Raw genomic sequence first — 16,420 nt, 5'->3', positions numbered from 1 at the left:
TAACAGCAAATTAAGCTTTCAGCAGAAGAAGACATTTTTAATTATCAACCGTTTGCAGGCAGGAGAGGCGGCAGGAATATATACATATATAAATCGCCATCGGTCCATGGGTCAATATCATAATCTGAGGCAGCAACCGGAGCGGCAAACAAGTCGCCACAGGCAGCAAGGAGCAGTTGAGGTTCCCATAAATCAAAGCGACGCAATTTGCTGCTGACGAACTGCAACGCAACAGCAGCAGCATCGGCAACAAGAGCAACAGCAACATCAGCAGCAGCAGCAACAACTATGCCATTACTGCTGGCAACAACACTCGCCAACAATTCCCATCATCAACACTTGAGCTCAACAGCAGCAGCAACTGCAGCAACAGCAACCATGTTGCTGACGTCGCCGACAGCAGCAACTCATTGCCTTGCCACAGCAACATCGGCAGCAGGTGTTAATGTTCAAATTACTGGCCAAGGCGTTTCAGCAACTCTAGTCGACGATCAACTGCAACTGCAACTGCCGGCAATGGCAGCATCAGCGGCTAATTATGCCGCTAACGTTGCCCATTTGAATGGCTTTAACCCTAAAGACAACTGCCCACCAGTTCCACCCACCAAGGAGGCTTTTGAGGGATTGCTGCGCCTGCCGCAGATCCAAGTCAAGCAGGAATTCATGGAGTCGCCGCCGGAGAGGTCCAGCTGCAATCCCATGAACCACCAGCAGTTGGCAACAACACCAGGTGAGTGGCTGGCCTCCTTCTCATGGGAATGGGACTATGTCGTAAGCCTAATATGCAATGGATGGCAGGGAGCTGAGCAGCTCATTACATGGCACTACATTATTTTAGAAAGTGTGTAGTAAACGCCTTTTATAAAGGGGAAGATCTTACTTAATTCCAAATCAATCATATTACATTCCAACAAAATCATATTTTAAAGAACTATTTATTTACTTCACAAATTGGGCCGATAATAAACGTTAATCTAAACAGCCATTTTATGGATCACTGGCTGCTGTGGCCTTCGAGTTTTCAAAATAGTTATAATTACCATAGATTCGAAAGCCAATTAATAACTTTTATCACATTTATTGAAGTGTACTTTTTATTTAAATACCATATGGTCATAGTTCCAAAATGAATCAAGAGAAAACGAGATAGTCGATGGATACCCGTTACTCAGCTAAAGGGAGTGCGAGAGAGATGAAGATATGCATGCGAAAATCGGATGTTTCCTAGATTGCACACAACACTAACACGACACCTAGCGTCTATTTCTTATTTTGCTTTTAATTTTGTTATTCATGATCCGATTGAGATAATGTTAGTAGTTAGATGGGTATTGATAATATGAACAGAATCCCATTTACACTTTTACAAAATGTGGGCTCTAGACAGGTTTTAGCGTTATTGGCGTTTATGGGCGTTAGAGTGGGCATGGCACTTCGATGAAACAAACTTGCTCTGCACAGGAAGCCCAAGAAACGGAAAGCTTAGTCCCAACATTCTAGCGCCTATAGTATCCGAGATCTCAGCTATCATACGGACATGGCTGGATCGTCTCGGTTAGTGATCCCGATCAAGAATATATATGTACTCTAAAGGATCTTCTACCAATTCTTAAAATTTGTTAATATGTTCGGTCTTTTAATTTTGTACCATCAAATTTACGTTATAATAAATAAATTTTAAAAAATATATTAAAATCATAAGATAAATTTGGAATTGTTTTATTAGTAAATATTTATTGACCGTTCTCCCTCTAATACATACCCACTATGCCATATTATGGGTTACTTTTGTTTTTATATGATGTCTTTCGACATTTTTATTTCTTAATGGTCTTCAAAACATCCACCTTACCAACTCTTCTGAGTGCTTCCCAAAGGTAACCCTTTCTAACTTTTCCATATGCCGCCCATTTCTCAGCCCAAAAGCCTCCACTCAAATGCATATGTGTATTTAAAAACCCGTTAAGTGAAAAATGAGGTATTTACAACGTGTTAACAAGAGCATGGCCATTTTTCATGGCCTTCAGCTCGAGAAACAAGCCTCATGAAATGGGGGAACCCCTTTTGCCAAAGAAAAACCCGTGCCAAACGCATGCTTATGGGAGTTTCAATTTTTTATGCATCGAAACAGATTTCATTTTTTATTGGCAAAGGGTCGTCGGCATCTTGATAGAGCTGGGAGAAAAGGATGCGACACAAGGGACCCAGGGCCCGGGCTAATATTGCAACAGAGAGACGCCCTGTGCCACGAGTGCGAGCATTTATGAAGATTGAAAGGGTTGTCAAACACTTCATCCGTCTTAAGGGACAAGGACAAGGAGAACCGCAAGGGGTTGAGGAGGGTGCCGCACATCCTGTTGCTCCTGCTCAACCCGAAAAGGGGGTTGCAACATCTTGTTTTCTTTCGATTATTGAAATTGCCATTTTGCCGTTTGATGATCTCACTCGGGGGACTTGAAAACACTTCTGGTGACCTCAATTGTATTCGAAGGCAACCGAACCAAAACCCCAATTTACTCATATTTAAATGGGACTCATTACCATTCATCTTCATATGTAAATCCATTTCCTCTGCTCCAGCTCGGAAATGCTCTCATGACATGCAAAACCCACAAAAAATCAAACCTCCTTAAGCGCACAATTATCAAAAATTTAAAGTAAATCCAAGGGAGGGGATCCCAAAACGAATAAGCCCAACACGCGACCGGAAATTAAAGTCGATTTAGGGAAATGTAACTCACCGAAGTTGGATTTTTTTATTAGATCTGCTGTTAGATATTCGTGATATTCGTCTAGGTCCAAGATCGTTAGCATTTGAGGCGATCCATCACCCAAGTCTGAGGCAAGCTTCCCATTACGATTTGAACAATAATTTGCCATAAATGAGCCAACGCCATACAATGGCACATCTACGGCAGATACATCATGGGAAAGGCTCTAATAGATGCAATCCCAAGATTCCATTTCCTTAACTCTTGGAAGTAGAAAAGTGAAAGAAAGTTTATATAAGTACACATATTACATGAATATAGAGTAATTATAATCTGTACTCATTTTCAAAAAATACAATATATGAATATAGAAATATAAATAATGAATGATAAGTACACTTAATACCTCATATGTTAATATATAAAGAAAAATATTAAATAATTAATAAATAAGTCCTGAAGCTTAGGCACCAATAAATTCTGTTAAAATGCAAATCCCCATAAGGACCGATTTCAGGAGAATTTTCAAATAACAGTGGTCAATTTCGATCAAGATCTGAGGAAGTAACACAAACATAACCCCATTTTCCATACAAGGGTATTCAAAATAAGTGCAGTTCATGCAGCAAGTGCCGGAAATGCAAAGAAAAACAAAACATTGGTATGCATCCTCTATCCCAACTTCTGCTACTGGGATCTGTGAGAACGTAGGGCCGGGATAACAAAAGGGAAACGGCGTTTAGAACCCGAAGATTTCATACAGAGCGGTCTCGGATTTATCTCGCCAATCTACACCAGCGAGAGATGAACTGTCAGTCGGCGGAGATGCTCAATGCATCGCCGCATGAATGAAAATAATTATGATAATTGCAACTGCCACGAGATCGGATGGGATGGTATATACAGAGGGTCTTGGGTTCCCAACTAATTGTGGGCTCACTGGCAACGGGAACCGCAGAAGCAATTCGTTGGTTTCAGATGGGGAAAACTCAATAAACCCATTGTTGCGCTTAATTATTGTCGAAATTCAAATTGAAATGGTTGGGTTACCTGCCTGGTCTACCTGTCTTACCTGCTCCATCATTTGTCTTCCCGAGATGCGCGAAATTTGAATGCTCATCGACTGCACCTGATCTCTCTATAAACGCATCTCCATATGATCTTTTCTCGATACTCGGCTCCACGCTATACATATATTCATATAAAAAATGGGTTTTTCTTGTGTGGAAATTAGATCCTATTTGGCCCAGCGTGTGATTAGCGCGTCCCTTTGATCCACACTGATGTGCGGCTGTCGGATGCATTTGATTTATATTCAATTGAGATTCTCTGACGGAATACAGACAGGTTCTGCCTGCGCGGCCGCATCAATTAAATTCAAATCAAACATTTATTTAAATTTTATGCATCGGTTGGTGGTTGATTGAATTGCGTTGATCTGGGATTTTCTTCGAGCTGCTGAAGATGAGTGCAATTCGAGACGGTTGGAAAAAATTTAATGATAAAAGAAAACCCCATTAAATAAATAGAAGCATTGCTGAGATCAAAAGCTTTCTTAAACAAATATAGGTTTTTACTAGAATAACACATATCTCTTGAATGCATCGATTTATAAAAGGGAGCCATTATAATTAAATAGCGGAAACATTTTCAGAATATTAAAAACTGAGAGAATAGGTTTCATAATTAGAGGAACAAATAAATTGTTTTTATTATAAATTGAACCATTAAACATATCTTATTAAGAATTTTAAAATATCCAGCTTAAATTTATTTTACAATTCAACGCAATTTTCGACTGCCCAAGACAATTGTTATACGTACTAACTGCTCCTGACTTCTTCAACCCTTGCTGATACCATTTCAATGAAACCAAACCGGAAAGGCGTCAATTAACCAAGACCCTACTAATATTCCCCACCAAATTATGCATCGTTAATCATTAAATGGTCACGTTTGGAAAGATGAGGCCCCAGCTGACGCCGTCACATCTTCACACCTTATACAGGGAAGGTTCAAGGAATTGCCGAAGGAAAACCCTTGCAACAGATGTGACGTGCACCACTAATATCATTTTAATCGCGTCAAATTAAAGGTTCAATGAACAAACAAGTCAAGATCACCAAAAATTCCCAGCGGTTTAAGATCAATATATGGTAAACAACAATTTTCCTGGGAGGGAGAAGTAGCGCTGCTCCAAAAACGGAACGAAAAGAGGTTCCCTTGCAACGTGTAAGGCGGCTAAGAAAATTAGATTTTTAATTAAAATAATTTCGTATGCAATTTAGATAATCGTTGGCGAAAAAACAGAAAATCCGGCAGAAGCCATGGGCAGGCAGAATCCCCAGCGATCCATGCGATCCATATGCGATTTGTTTGGCTGCATTTTTGGCTGGCCTGCGTTTTGGAGCTGGGGACTCGGAGTTTCGGAGTTTGAGAGTTGGGGCGTTTACCCATGGAGGCGGACGCCGGTCGCGGCCAAATAAAATGAAGCACATTTTTTATACAAATCGAGAGGAGGCGGCAGCATCGGCAGCAGCAGCAGGTTGCATCAAGATCCGCGAGCATTTGCCTCGCTCCAATGACGTTGCTCCTGCCCAGCTGCGGTGGCTCCTTGCATCCGAGCACCACCGCAACTGAGGGTCAGGGCGCTCACGCACCACCGGCAACAACAATTGCAAAATATTTAAATTGATCATCTCCATTTAATAAAGCTACGGGTTCAATGGTTGCAGGATCACAGAGGTGGCAGCGTGACCTATGTCTCAGGGTAGCTTGCAAATAAGTCTTGCCTGAAGGCAAGCAAAATCGTATCTTTGGTATACAAACTATTAGAGATCTGCAATAGTAACTTTAGAATGACTTGTTTCAATATAATATTACATTTTCATAGACGCATTTATCGCCCCTGCTAAAATGATTCAATTTATTTACAATCCAACACCAATTACTACACCCCAATAAGATATTGCAATGTACTTCTAATGTTCGTGTACTTAATTTAGGTAAACTGATATACCAAAATGTTTGCAACATAAAAGAATTCATAAATTTACTTTTCTATTATATTAATATACTTGGTGAAATAAAATTTTCATTTTCTAAATTGAAGACAAGGATTAGTAAAATAGGTATTAGGATTAATAATAATTTAATTACGAAAAAATACAATAATAATCCTATAGGATTCTATAGAATACGCATAAATGATTGAGTAATGTTCAAAAGACAAGTGAATGAACGTGCCAACGACTACTTAAATATCTTATTTAAATTTTTATTTTATAACAAATTAAAAAAATAATTTCATTCACATTCATTATATTTTAAACTTATTTTTTCTTTATGGCATTATTATTCCTAGCAAAGTTTTTTGAGATATAAATCCAGTTACTCACGCTCTTCTCACGCTGCCATATCCGTTCGCAACTTGCACTGCTGCTGCCTTTTGCTTCCTGCTAAGCTGAAAAAAGTTCTTAACTTAATTTCGCAACGATTTTCATAATTCACCATGAACACCCGACTTGGCAGCTAGTGCACCGATGGATTCCTGCCGATCCCTGGCCCAGAACCCCTCCCGAAAATCCCCGGCAAGTGCAACTGTTTTGGTAGTTCCTACCTGACTGTTGGCCAGGCTAAGCTTAACTTTTAACTTGGCCTGCGACGACGCCCCTTTTGTTCAATTTCTGCTGCGATGGTGGAGGCAGATGGAGATGATGACGAGGCTGGGGTGGGGGCGATGATGAGGATGGTGGGTCAGCCAGGTGGGGTACTGAGGTGATGCAAGGGGTGATGGGTGAAGGTTGAGGCTGATGCCGATGTCGATCCGAGGTGGATGAGGCATTATTGGCTAAGCGGCGGAAGCAGGTTGCCGCGGCATAAAAGGCATTCTGCATGTAATTATGGAAACATGGTTTTGGCAAGTTGTTTGCACAGAGCGCAGTGTTATAGGGTTGCCAGGTCAAGCAATGAGAATTTGTAACGAAGGGCTAGCTAATTAGATTTGTAATACAAAATGCATAATTTAAAATTTGCTTATTTACAAATATATTTTTTGCTGGAAAGGTTTCAGACTTCAAATATGAAATATATGTGATGCTATAGAGTTGCCAGGTCCACCTTTGAGCGATTAAATGCATCGAGGGAATCTAATTTTGATTACATTGCCTCTTTCTACTTTAATTTTATTTAAAGAATTGAATAATTTTCATTCAATTTGTTGTAATAATACACGCTTCAAACTTTTTCTAAAGCTCTATGTATTCTGTTATTCTATTTGTGATCAATTAAGTTAATGCAATGAAACACCTGACAACCCTATGGCTCGGCCATATTTCCCGCTATTGCCCCAATCCCGTACAACACCCACCCAGCCTGGAATCTACCCCCTCAGCTGCCCAGAAGCCTCCCGAACAAGTTGATTTTTTATTACACCGTCTACGCCTTTCGAATTACTAGCGACAAGCCCCCTTCGAAATGGTTTACATAAATGGAATTAATGCGATCAGGGAAGGGGATCCGGATGGTCGGGAAGGGGGCGAGACCCGAGAACCTGCGCTAGAAGATTACAAATGAAGGCTAATTTGACTGGTCCATTGTGCAGGGCAAATGCAATTATGAGATAGAGCACTGCAGTCTCGAATTTCCCAGCCCAGGCGGTTTTGCAATTTGACTTGGCCGAAGACCACCTCCACGATCAGTTGTGTGATGTGGGTACATATACCCGTTTATATACTTATGCAGGACTGCACTTTGCATTTCCTAGTGCACAAAAGCCATTAAATTAATGATCTATCTGCGAAGCATGAGCTGGATTTTTACGACCTGCCAGGAGTCAGGGATCCCGCTGCGAGGATGCAAAGACAGCAGGATCACTTACCTGCCTGCTCTTGGCCAGCTAATAAGAGACCTGGCGCCGAAAATCCATAACAAATGCACGAAAATCCGTTAGGCCGCCGCTCGGACGCCCGAGATAAGCCCGAATATCCTTAAGCAAATACATATCCTTATTTCGTATTCAGGCTGCGGACTCGATCCAACGGTTTGGCTTCCCTTTTGACTCTTAGCATTGGTTTTGTTCTCCGTATCTGACTCTCAAGTGACGACTAATGATAGTAAAAACTGTTTTTCTTTTTGGGAAAAACAGAACATGCCAACGGTTTTCGGCTGAAGCCGCACTTTATGCACCTTTTCTTGTGCCCGGTGACTTTCTTCTTGGTCTTTTGTTGCACCTTTTGTTGGCCGGCCGAAAATGCCATTAATTCATAATGAGAAAGGTGTCATCGCTGCAAAGTCAAAAGACAAATATTGCCGGGACCCGCCCACACTTCGGGTTCCCGTCCCCGGTGGGAGGTTCCTTCTGCAGGTTCTGCATCAAATCAATTAGTATTTCTCTTCTATTCGATTGCCATCAGCTGTTCCAAGTGGGGGGCGTTAGTTTGGCCCGTAAAATATCGATTTTCTGCCGGCAAAAGAACCACGATGTCGCTGATTGCTCCGAAAACTATCCCTGGGTAAATGAAGTCATCATTGGGGCAGGCCGAACAATATTTATTTGGGTTCTAAATCGATCAAGCCCTTTAAAATAGCATCTAAACTAAGTGGTATTACATTTACGTTGCCCTTCTAGACATCTCTATTTTATGAGAATATTACCTTATAATCTGTTTCTACTGGTTATATGTGGATATAATTAGTTTAATTATAAAAGGTAATAGTTTATTAATTTTTCGTAACTTGCATAATATCAACATTTATTTTAAAAAGAACCATGTCAGTTAATTTAAGGCCTAAAACTATTATTAATCAAAAGTATCCTTTAGTAGCTAAGGCTATCCGATGAGGCAACTTTAAAAATCTGCATATATATATTTACAATCATTTTACAAAATGAATTTGTTGTTGCAAACCTTTTTTTACAATTATCTAATAAATAAAGAAATTCTTATTGAATCCCTTTTTTAAATAATGTAATAGTTCATATTTTTTAACAGAACATTTACCTTTTTCTATTCATTGTTTTTTGATATTTCCCCACCTTTAACCAAGTAAATAGATGCAAAATCTCTCCGTTCTCTTTACAAATTCAACTTTATTTCACCAAACCACGCACTTCTTGAGCGGATTCATTTCCGTGCCCAGTTTACAATTGAAAGCCTCACTAAACTCGGGCATATTACTCAAGGTGCCCTGAACCCGGAACTCATCATAGGCATGGACATCAGTCTTCAGTCTCCGCAGCTTATCGCCATTATCCTTGCCGTTGCACCAGGTTTGTGCAAACTTCACGAAAAACAGCTGTTTGTTGTTGAAGCTCACACCCCTCAGGGGTTTTTCCAACCAAGCCTTGTCGCCAGTTTTCCGCTTGAAAGCATAATACGCCATTCGGGTGCCAACATTATCGGCTATATTATCGCCGGAGGTGAGGCTGCCATTTGTCTGGACGCCCATCAGAATAAATTTATTATATTGCGATTCCAGACAGCGGTAGCGTTCTTTAAAGTTCCTCAACGAAGCTGAGGACCACCAGTTGATCTTCTTGCCATCATAATTGTACTGATAACAGTAGGAATCGAACCCGTGGGCCATTTCATGGCCTATAATGTTGCCCACTCCAGCGTATTTCAGGACATCGGGAAATTCCATATGATAAAAGGGCCACTGGGCCATGCCGATGGTGATAAAGGCCAGGTTGAGGAAATCAGCATAATAGGCATTCACAGTCCTCGTGGGCATAAGAAGAGGAATCAGCGCCTTATCCACCGATCGCAGACGTATCCTGGCTCTACTTCCCTCCAGGATGCACAGGTTCTCGAACCAGTTTCCGGTCATATTGATGTCATTGTAAACACCATCGATCAACTCGCGATGCTGCAGATCATCTGTATAGCCCACCAAAATGTCCATGGAAGCCAGTTTGGTCTTAGCCTGCGAACGAGTTTCGTCATCCAACCAGGTGTGATGGTCCAAGAGATCGTAAAACGTGTCCTTGATGTCCTTGGCAACACTCAGAATATCGGCTCGCCTTTCCTTATCGAAAACCTTACCAATAAACCAGGGCAGCAGAGCGTAGTTGAAATAGGTCTCCGACAAAGAGCGACACTCACTTTGAACTCCCCCTACTCTAGTTTGAGTTTTCCACAGGCCATAAAACTTGAGCAGCTCCCGCATTCTAATATAACCCCTTAGCGTTTCCAGACTGGTTTGTTCCAGAAGGTAAACCAAATCGTTGACATTATCCAGTTGATTGAGCACTGGCCAGTGGGACTCCTGACTGCCATTGAAGGCCAGTTCAAAAAATCGCGTCCAATTTAAGCGATCGTGTTTGTGTTTGGACAGGAAAGAATTGAAATTTAACTGTTCTGTTTCGTTGCGTATTTTGGCGACAGAAACTAAGTTCCTTTCAAACTGTGTGAGGTTGGCAAAGTTCTCCGTGAACTGTTTAGCCTTCTCTGCATTCGAGGCCAAGCCAAATTCCCTGGTCATATTCTTCAGCTGCTCTTCACTTATGCCGGCTAGAACTTTACTGGGAAAAGTCAGAAGCATATCAAACTTCCTGGTCGAGGTACTATAATGCACCTTTAGTGGTAGCAGGGGATATATGTCGTATTTGGACATAAAGTTGATGTACATCCAGTCGTAAGTGGCATTGGTGTCCTTCAAACGATCCCCATCGAGTTGCAGAAAGTACTGATAAGCCAACGTCAAGTTGGCCTTCATTTCCACACAGCTGGTGAAAAATTGTTTGGCCTTAATCTCCGCCGATTTGGTGCCATTAACACCCAGGTCCTCAAGCTCCCTTTTGGTGGCGTTCTGCAGGAATCCCAGGACCTGCTCGTCGATCTTGTGCTGGATGGCGTGGAGAAAACTGGTGTTCCTGGCCTGCTCCGGCACGAGTTCCGCCTTCTTCCAACCGCCACAACTGAATTCGTAGAAGTTCTCGCAGGGATCGATGCTCCTGTTCATGGTGGACATTAGGAATCGGCCATAGTCCTCGAGCAACTCCTCTCTGTGATTCGTGGCAGGCGGCAGGGAAAACAGATCGTTGGCTAACACAGGGCCGATTAAAACAAGCGATATTAACGTGGCCCACAGAGCGTTGACCATGGTCCAAACACTCAAAAACACACGATTCGAGAGCGGTAATTAAATTGGAGTTGCGCGCCCGGCAGCGGACAGAAAAGTTCTAAACTTTTTTGGCAACGCGCTTTGGCAATTTATACAATCATGAGCCGGCCAGAGCGAAAGGGGGCAGCCGGGTCGAAAGGGGTAAGAGCACGCTTCAGTGGCTTAGGTAATACAACACACTCGGATTCACCACAGAAATCGCATTAGTGGAACAATTTATGGTTCTACCTTAAAGCGCGCGAATCTTCCGCACAAATCTTGGCATTCTTCAATTAACCGCAATTCTCCAAAAGAGCTCTTATCACTCTAGAAAGCTCAACCTGCCCTAAATGCTGATTTGACTATTTTATCACTCTCCAGAGATCTCGACCCACAGTGTTTCTCTCTCGACTCTTTTTGATTTTGTTTGTTTTCTCTTATTTTATTTGTTTGGACAAGTCACATGTTAATGACCCCGTTCGAAAATAATCACCGCAATTATAATGCAAACATTTCTAAATGGTTTTTAACTCTCTCATCTGGTGGTTTCATTTTTTTTATATTTTATATCGTTTTTTATGTGTTACGTATTTGTCTGCGAATAGACTCGTTACATCAGTCATCAGGGCGAGAGAATTTCGTCGAGAGGGGCCTTGGTTCTGGCGCTTGGAATAGTACCAATTTTAATGGCAAAAATAGAATCAGACAAATTATGGGTCTAAAGCAGTGGTATATTTCAATTTAGAAAGAGCGAAACAATTTACCCATTTTTTGTTAACATTTTACGGGCACGTTTCGTTTTAAATGTTACACTGAAAAATTAACATTAAATTAATTTCTTAAGTTATAAAAATTACTTATGACCACAATAAATTTTTTATTTCTTAGTGTCTCACTTATTACAATTTCTAATTACATTTCAATGAAAATCTACATCTTTTTATGACCACTTTTTACCACATCAGCTGCTAGCCGAATATTAAATAACCTTTAAGACTTCACACAATCACCCGAGTGCCTGCTGTGTGGTCCAATATCTCAATTAAAAATATTTCCAAAGAAAAATCATAAAAAAACTCATTTCGATCAGCCGAAAAAAAAAGATATTCAGCGAATTTCCCTGGCAGACATTGCGTAATTGAAAATCCTTAAAGGATCGAAGGGAACAAGCCAACTGCCAATGCATTGCGCTCCTGACACTTTGGCGGGGCTGCCCCTTTCCCCCGCGTTTCACTTTTTCTAATGTGTTTGCCAGCCGGTGCATGCAACAAAGGAGCACAAAGGATAAAGGATATTGCCGCAATGGGAAATCAAAGCGCATAGGAAAGCAATAAAGGGGACCAGGTAGAGCAGGATGCGCGTTAATCGCCATGTTGCAGGTAAATATAATCGCACAAAGTAACAATGCCAAAAAAGCGGAGAAAGCGGAGAAAACGGCGATGGCAGGGGATCCCTTGGAGCGCCTTCGCTTCAGTTGGAACAGCTTGCGAGGCTTAGGATGCACGGGGCCAAAGGATGCACGGCATCAGTAGCAAATTGAGCCTGAAAAAAGGATTTAATGTTCAGTTTTTTAACAATTGCGGCTTGTGCGGCTGAACCAGCTGCTTCGGTGGCAACTGTGCAAGCAACGACTCCTTTTCCTCTTCCGTCCCTTCATTTGATTGAAACTTTCACCTTTGGATCTTCATCTTTCAGCGAGAGTTTTCCCCCTACAGATTGCATTTTGAAAGGGACCTTGACTGGCACGAGCATTCAGGCATATTGACAGCAGCAGCACAAGAATCGTTTATAGAAATCAGGAAGCCTTTGCAATTATTGAAAGTCAGCTTTCTCTCCCGTCCCGCCCTCGTTTCATTTTCATAATCCACGGCACACTTCGCATTCAGTGGTGACATATTTTGTTTGTAAAAAAAAGCCAAACCAACAATCAGAGACAAAACGCATCCTTAAGATAAGCGCGATTTATACTTGATTTCTGATAGTATTTTCTGGACATGTTTTAAGAATGAATATAGATGAAAGAAACCACCCCAATGAGCTTGCTTTTTTTTCTGAGTGAACCATTTAAAATATTGATATTACAAATTCATCGTTTAGTTTTGTAAGTCCTCATTATATTTTATTTTAAGGTACATACAATTGTTAATTAAAAATAATAATTGTTAATAACAAATTAAAACATATTTAATACACGTTTTTTATGTTCATTAAATTTCTTTTGTTACAGTATTTTAAATTTAAAAATTGTTAACTAAATTTTAAAATTTGTACCGGTGTTTTTAAAAATTATATGGTGTCTTTAAATATTTTTGCTGTTTAGGAAAAAAATAAGAAAATAGAATAAATTAAGAAAATGATCTTTTCCCAAGCTAGAGTTGAACTACTTGGCTCGAAAACAGCTAGGGTGGCAACTCAGTTCGCACCAGATGTTTCTGCACCGTTTCCGGTGTGTCAACCCTTTTTGCATCTTAAAGATGTCGCGTGGCCAGCACAAGCCAAAGGGGTGGCAGAGGGTTAAACGTAACTAATATTTTCCCTATTCCCATTAGGCTAAAGAATCCGCTTCAATCTGAGCCGGCGAACAGAAGGGGAAATGACTTTCCTGCGGCTTTGCCGGCTTTGTTCTACCTGACCCCCGGCCATAAATCAAATGAATACCCATAACATCGGCTCTGATCCGATCTGACTACTGCCTCCAATCACAATTATCTCGGACTCGTGATTCGTGAACTTCTCTCATTATTCAGACGGTTTTTGGCGCTCTAATGAACATTTTGTGGTTTCCTCGGTTGGACTTAAAGCAATGGCAATTGTATTTGATGCTTTTTATTTTTGTGCATCATTAGGCGTAGGTCAGAGTTTCATTCATAAAGTGTTCTGTGTATTTCTGCTGGGTGCTGGATCATAAATGATATACAATGAAGTGATCATGTGCCGTACAGTAGCAATTGTCGGCGAGGAAATAAATGGGGGGTCGGTAAAATGAAAAGAGAAATTTGTAAATAGTTTTGGGCTTACATGGCGCTTACATTTAATTATGGGTGATATTACTTCTTTTGTTTTGTATATATTTTTACCTAAACTTGATCGATTTTTGAGCTTTAATATAGATTTTATTATTAAAATGTAAGCATATCAGTTATTTTAAATATGGTGTCCTGAAAATATAAAAGATTTTCCTTTGTAATATTCCATAAAAGGCAAGTAAAAAGTTATAAAAAAACTGACAATTGTTTAAAATACATTTGTGTGCCTTATGATTTGATTTTACCTCCATTAGTAGCCCTAAAATGCAGCTAATAGAGTTACCCCATCGCTCAGAGAAGGGCGTGTCACTCAGAATGATGACGTACAACGCCCACACTTCGATGAACAAATGTTCGGATTTCACTCCCTCCGCCGCTTATCTTAAAACTATAAAATCAAAATTGTGTACAGATTTCATAATCAATCAAAGTCATAAATGAGAAGATCGACGAAGAACAAAAAACTGATTGAAAAGCGGATATGGCGAATATGGCGTACTACCCCCACTAAAAAGCAGCGTAACCAAATGGGCTAAGGGTGCAGTGCAGCGAGGGGGTTACAAGGTAGAAAGGCGTATCAAAGTTCCATAATGATGAGTAATTGATAGTGACATAAACGGTTTCCATTGGCAATATGCTTTGGGAAAGGGGTTGGAGGTGCAGGAACAAGGGCTGTTTACCATCGGAGGGGTGAAAAGCCAGCAAGTGTTGATAATGATATTGAAACCCCTTTTTTTTACCCCTTTTTAGCCCATTTTATCAGCACTTTTTTGGGCAAATTCTCACTTCATTTCGGCTAGTCTATAAAAATGCAATTGTTTAACCCTTTTCTCCGCTTCTACTTATTTCCCTTCTGTGATTTATAGCGCTGGCTACAAGCTGTCGTGGCAAAACAATATTAAATCCCTGGTATCTAAGGCCAGCCGACGGCATTGGATATCATAATTATAATAGCAACAACGGCAGCAGCGGGGAAATCAACAAGGATGTTGGCCAGCAGATGACTTCCGCATGCGGCGATGGCCAGACATGTCTGCCAGCCCCGTATTTTGGCATGGAGACGCTGGCATCTGTCAAACAGAGACAGAAATCCCTGCCAGACTTTCTAATACCGCTGCACGAAATTATGTTCCAACAACATCATTACCAGCAAAGGACAATGGGCACATTAATTAATAGTCTGCCGCCCAGCTTGGTGGGTGGATATCCCCCCAAAACAGAGACGTTCAAGTCGTTAACCCCGCCGAAACCTCTGCAGCACCACCAGAATCACCAGAATTACCAGATCCACCAAAATCACCAGAATCACACCGGCGACCACTCCTTCGTCCGGCACTTTCACGAACGAGATCGCCTCATTCGGGAGCACCAGCTCAAGCAGCAGCAGTTGCGTGACGAGGAGGAAGTCCTCCAGGAGCAGGAGCAGGAGCAGGACTGCCTGGTGGTGGAGCCGGGGAAACCCCAGGAAGTTCCAGCTCAGCTGGAGCATAACCATCATTGGCATGGCGTCGTTTGCGATGCCAACGGCCATGCCACGAGGCTGCTCCACATTACCCCTCCGAGGGCAGGGCCACCACCCCCATTGCCCCCTCAACGACCGCCAGTCAGGGAGGTCCTGCCCCCGAACTCCACGTCCTTCCTGGCCATTGTGGAACCACCCAAGGAGCCCAGCGTTTACGAGCAGCCAGCTCAGAATGGGCGACATTGTCGTCCTGCCAACAAAGGTAAGTTTGATGCTCGAATTAATTGTTCAGCGGGGAAGAAAAATGGGGAATGGGTTAGTTAGTCAAGATTATGTGGAAAATATATTCAGTACAGTTATACATTTTTGTTTTAGAAAGAGACTTTTGAGAATGGGAGACATTCCGCCAAAAAAATCATAAGGGTTAAAATATTTTCTGTCATTAAAAGTTTTTTAAGGGCAATTATAAAACATATATTGGTTAATATATATTATTGTGTAGCCTCAAAAATAGCTTTCCCGGTTTTTACAAAAATATTTCTTTAGTTTAGTAAACTTAACTTTTTAAATAAAATGTTGTATAAAAAATGTTGTAGTAAAAAATCTTCCTATTTCCTATTTTTAAAACTCTGCTCCAAAAAGTTTTGAAGTCTACGTAGCACTTTATTCAAAATAAAATGTATTATTAAGAATATAATTAAACTATAATCTTCACCTTAGCTATAAAGCTTTCTCCATCAATTACCTTAACGTTCTTTCACATAAAAACGCATAGTTATTCAATCTTTAAAAATCTTTTTAAAAGTCATACATTTACTATCATAAAACCATCATGCCACTAGCAAAATCTAATCCAAGCCAAACCCAAAAGCAAGCACTCAAAAAGCAAAAAATGAAACGAAATTCAACTCAATTACTGGCTCTCAACTTAATACAATACCTTTCATACTATCACCCACCACAATCCAAGTCGCCAGAACAGAATAGAAAGGGTCCCCCTCAGAAGTGCCAACATACAAACTCCATTTAAAATCACTAAAATATTAATAAATTTTACAAAAGTGCGAACAAAATATGCGTGAAAATCCTCAAGTGCACCAGCGCAACCTTTACAA

The 16,420-nt window shown here is 40.9% G+C and overlaps 2 protein-coding genes across 2 annotated transcripts in view; one reads left to right on the top strand and one right to left on the bottom strand.

The window, feature by feature from the left end:
* Positions 1-288: 288 nt before the first annotated feature.
* LOC119547752 (POU domain protein 2) overlaps positions 289-16,420 on the top strand; it is a 29,128-nt gene continuing 12,996 nt past the window's right edge. The window contains exons 1-2 of the mRNA XM_037854752.1: positions 289-730; positions 14,710-15,567. Of these exons, the coding sequence (XP_037710680.1) occupies positions 289-730; positions 14,710-15,567 (1,300 nt within the window). The remainder of the gene's footprint in view (positions 731-14,709; positions 15,568-16,420) is intronic.
* On the bottom strand, positions 8,808-10,817 carry LOC119547753 (endothelin-converting enzyme-like 1). The gene has a single exon (XM_037854755.1). It carries the CDS (start codon positions 10,815-10,817, stop codon positions 8,808-8,810), a length of 2,010 nt encoding a protein of 669 aa, XP_037710683.1.

This window comes from Drosophila subpulchrella, chromosome 2L, assembly GCF_014743375.2.
Source record: "Drosophila subpulchrella strain 33 F10 #4 breed RU33 chromosome 2L, RU_Dsub_v1.1 Primary Assembly, whole genome shotgun sequence".
Taxonomy (NCBI): domain Eukaryota; kingdom Metazoa; phylum Arthropoda; class Insecta; order Diptera; family Drosophilidae; genus Drosophila; species Drosophila subpulchrella.
This window is presented reverse-complemented; position numbering and strand designations above follow the sequence as displayed.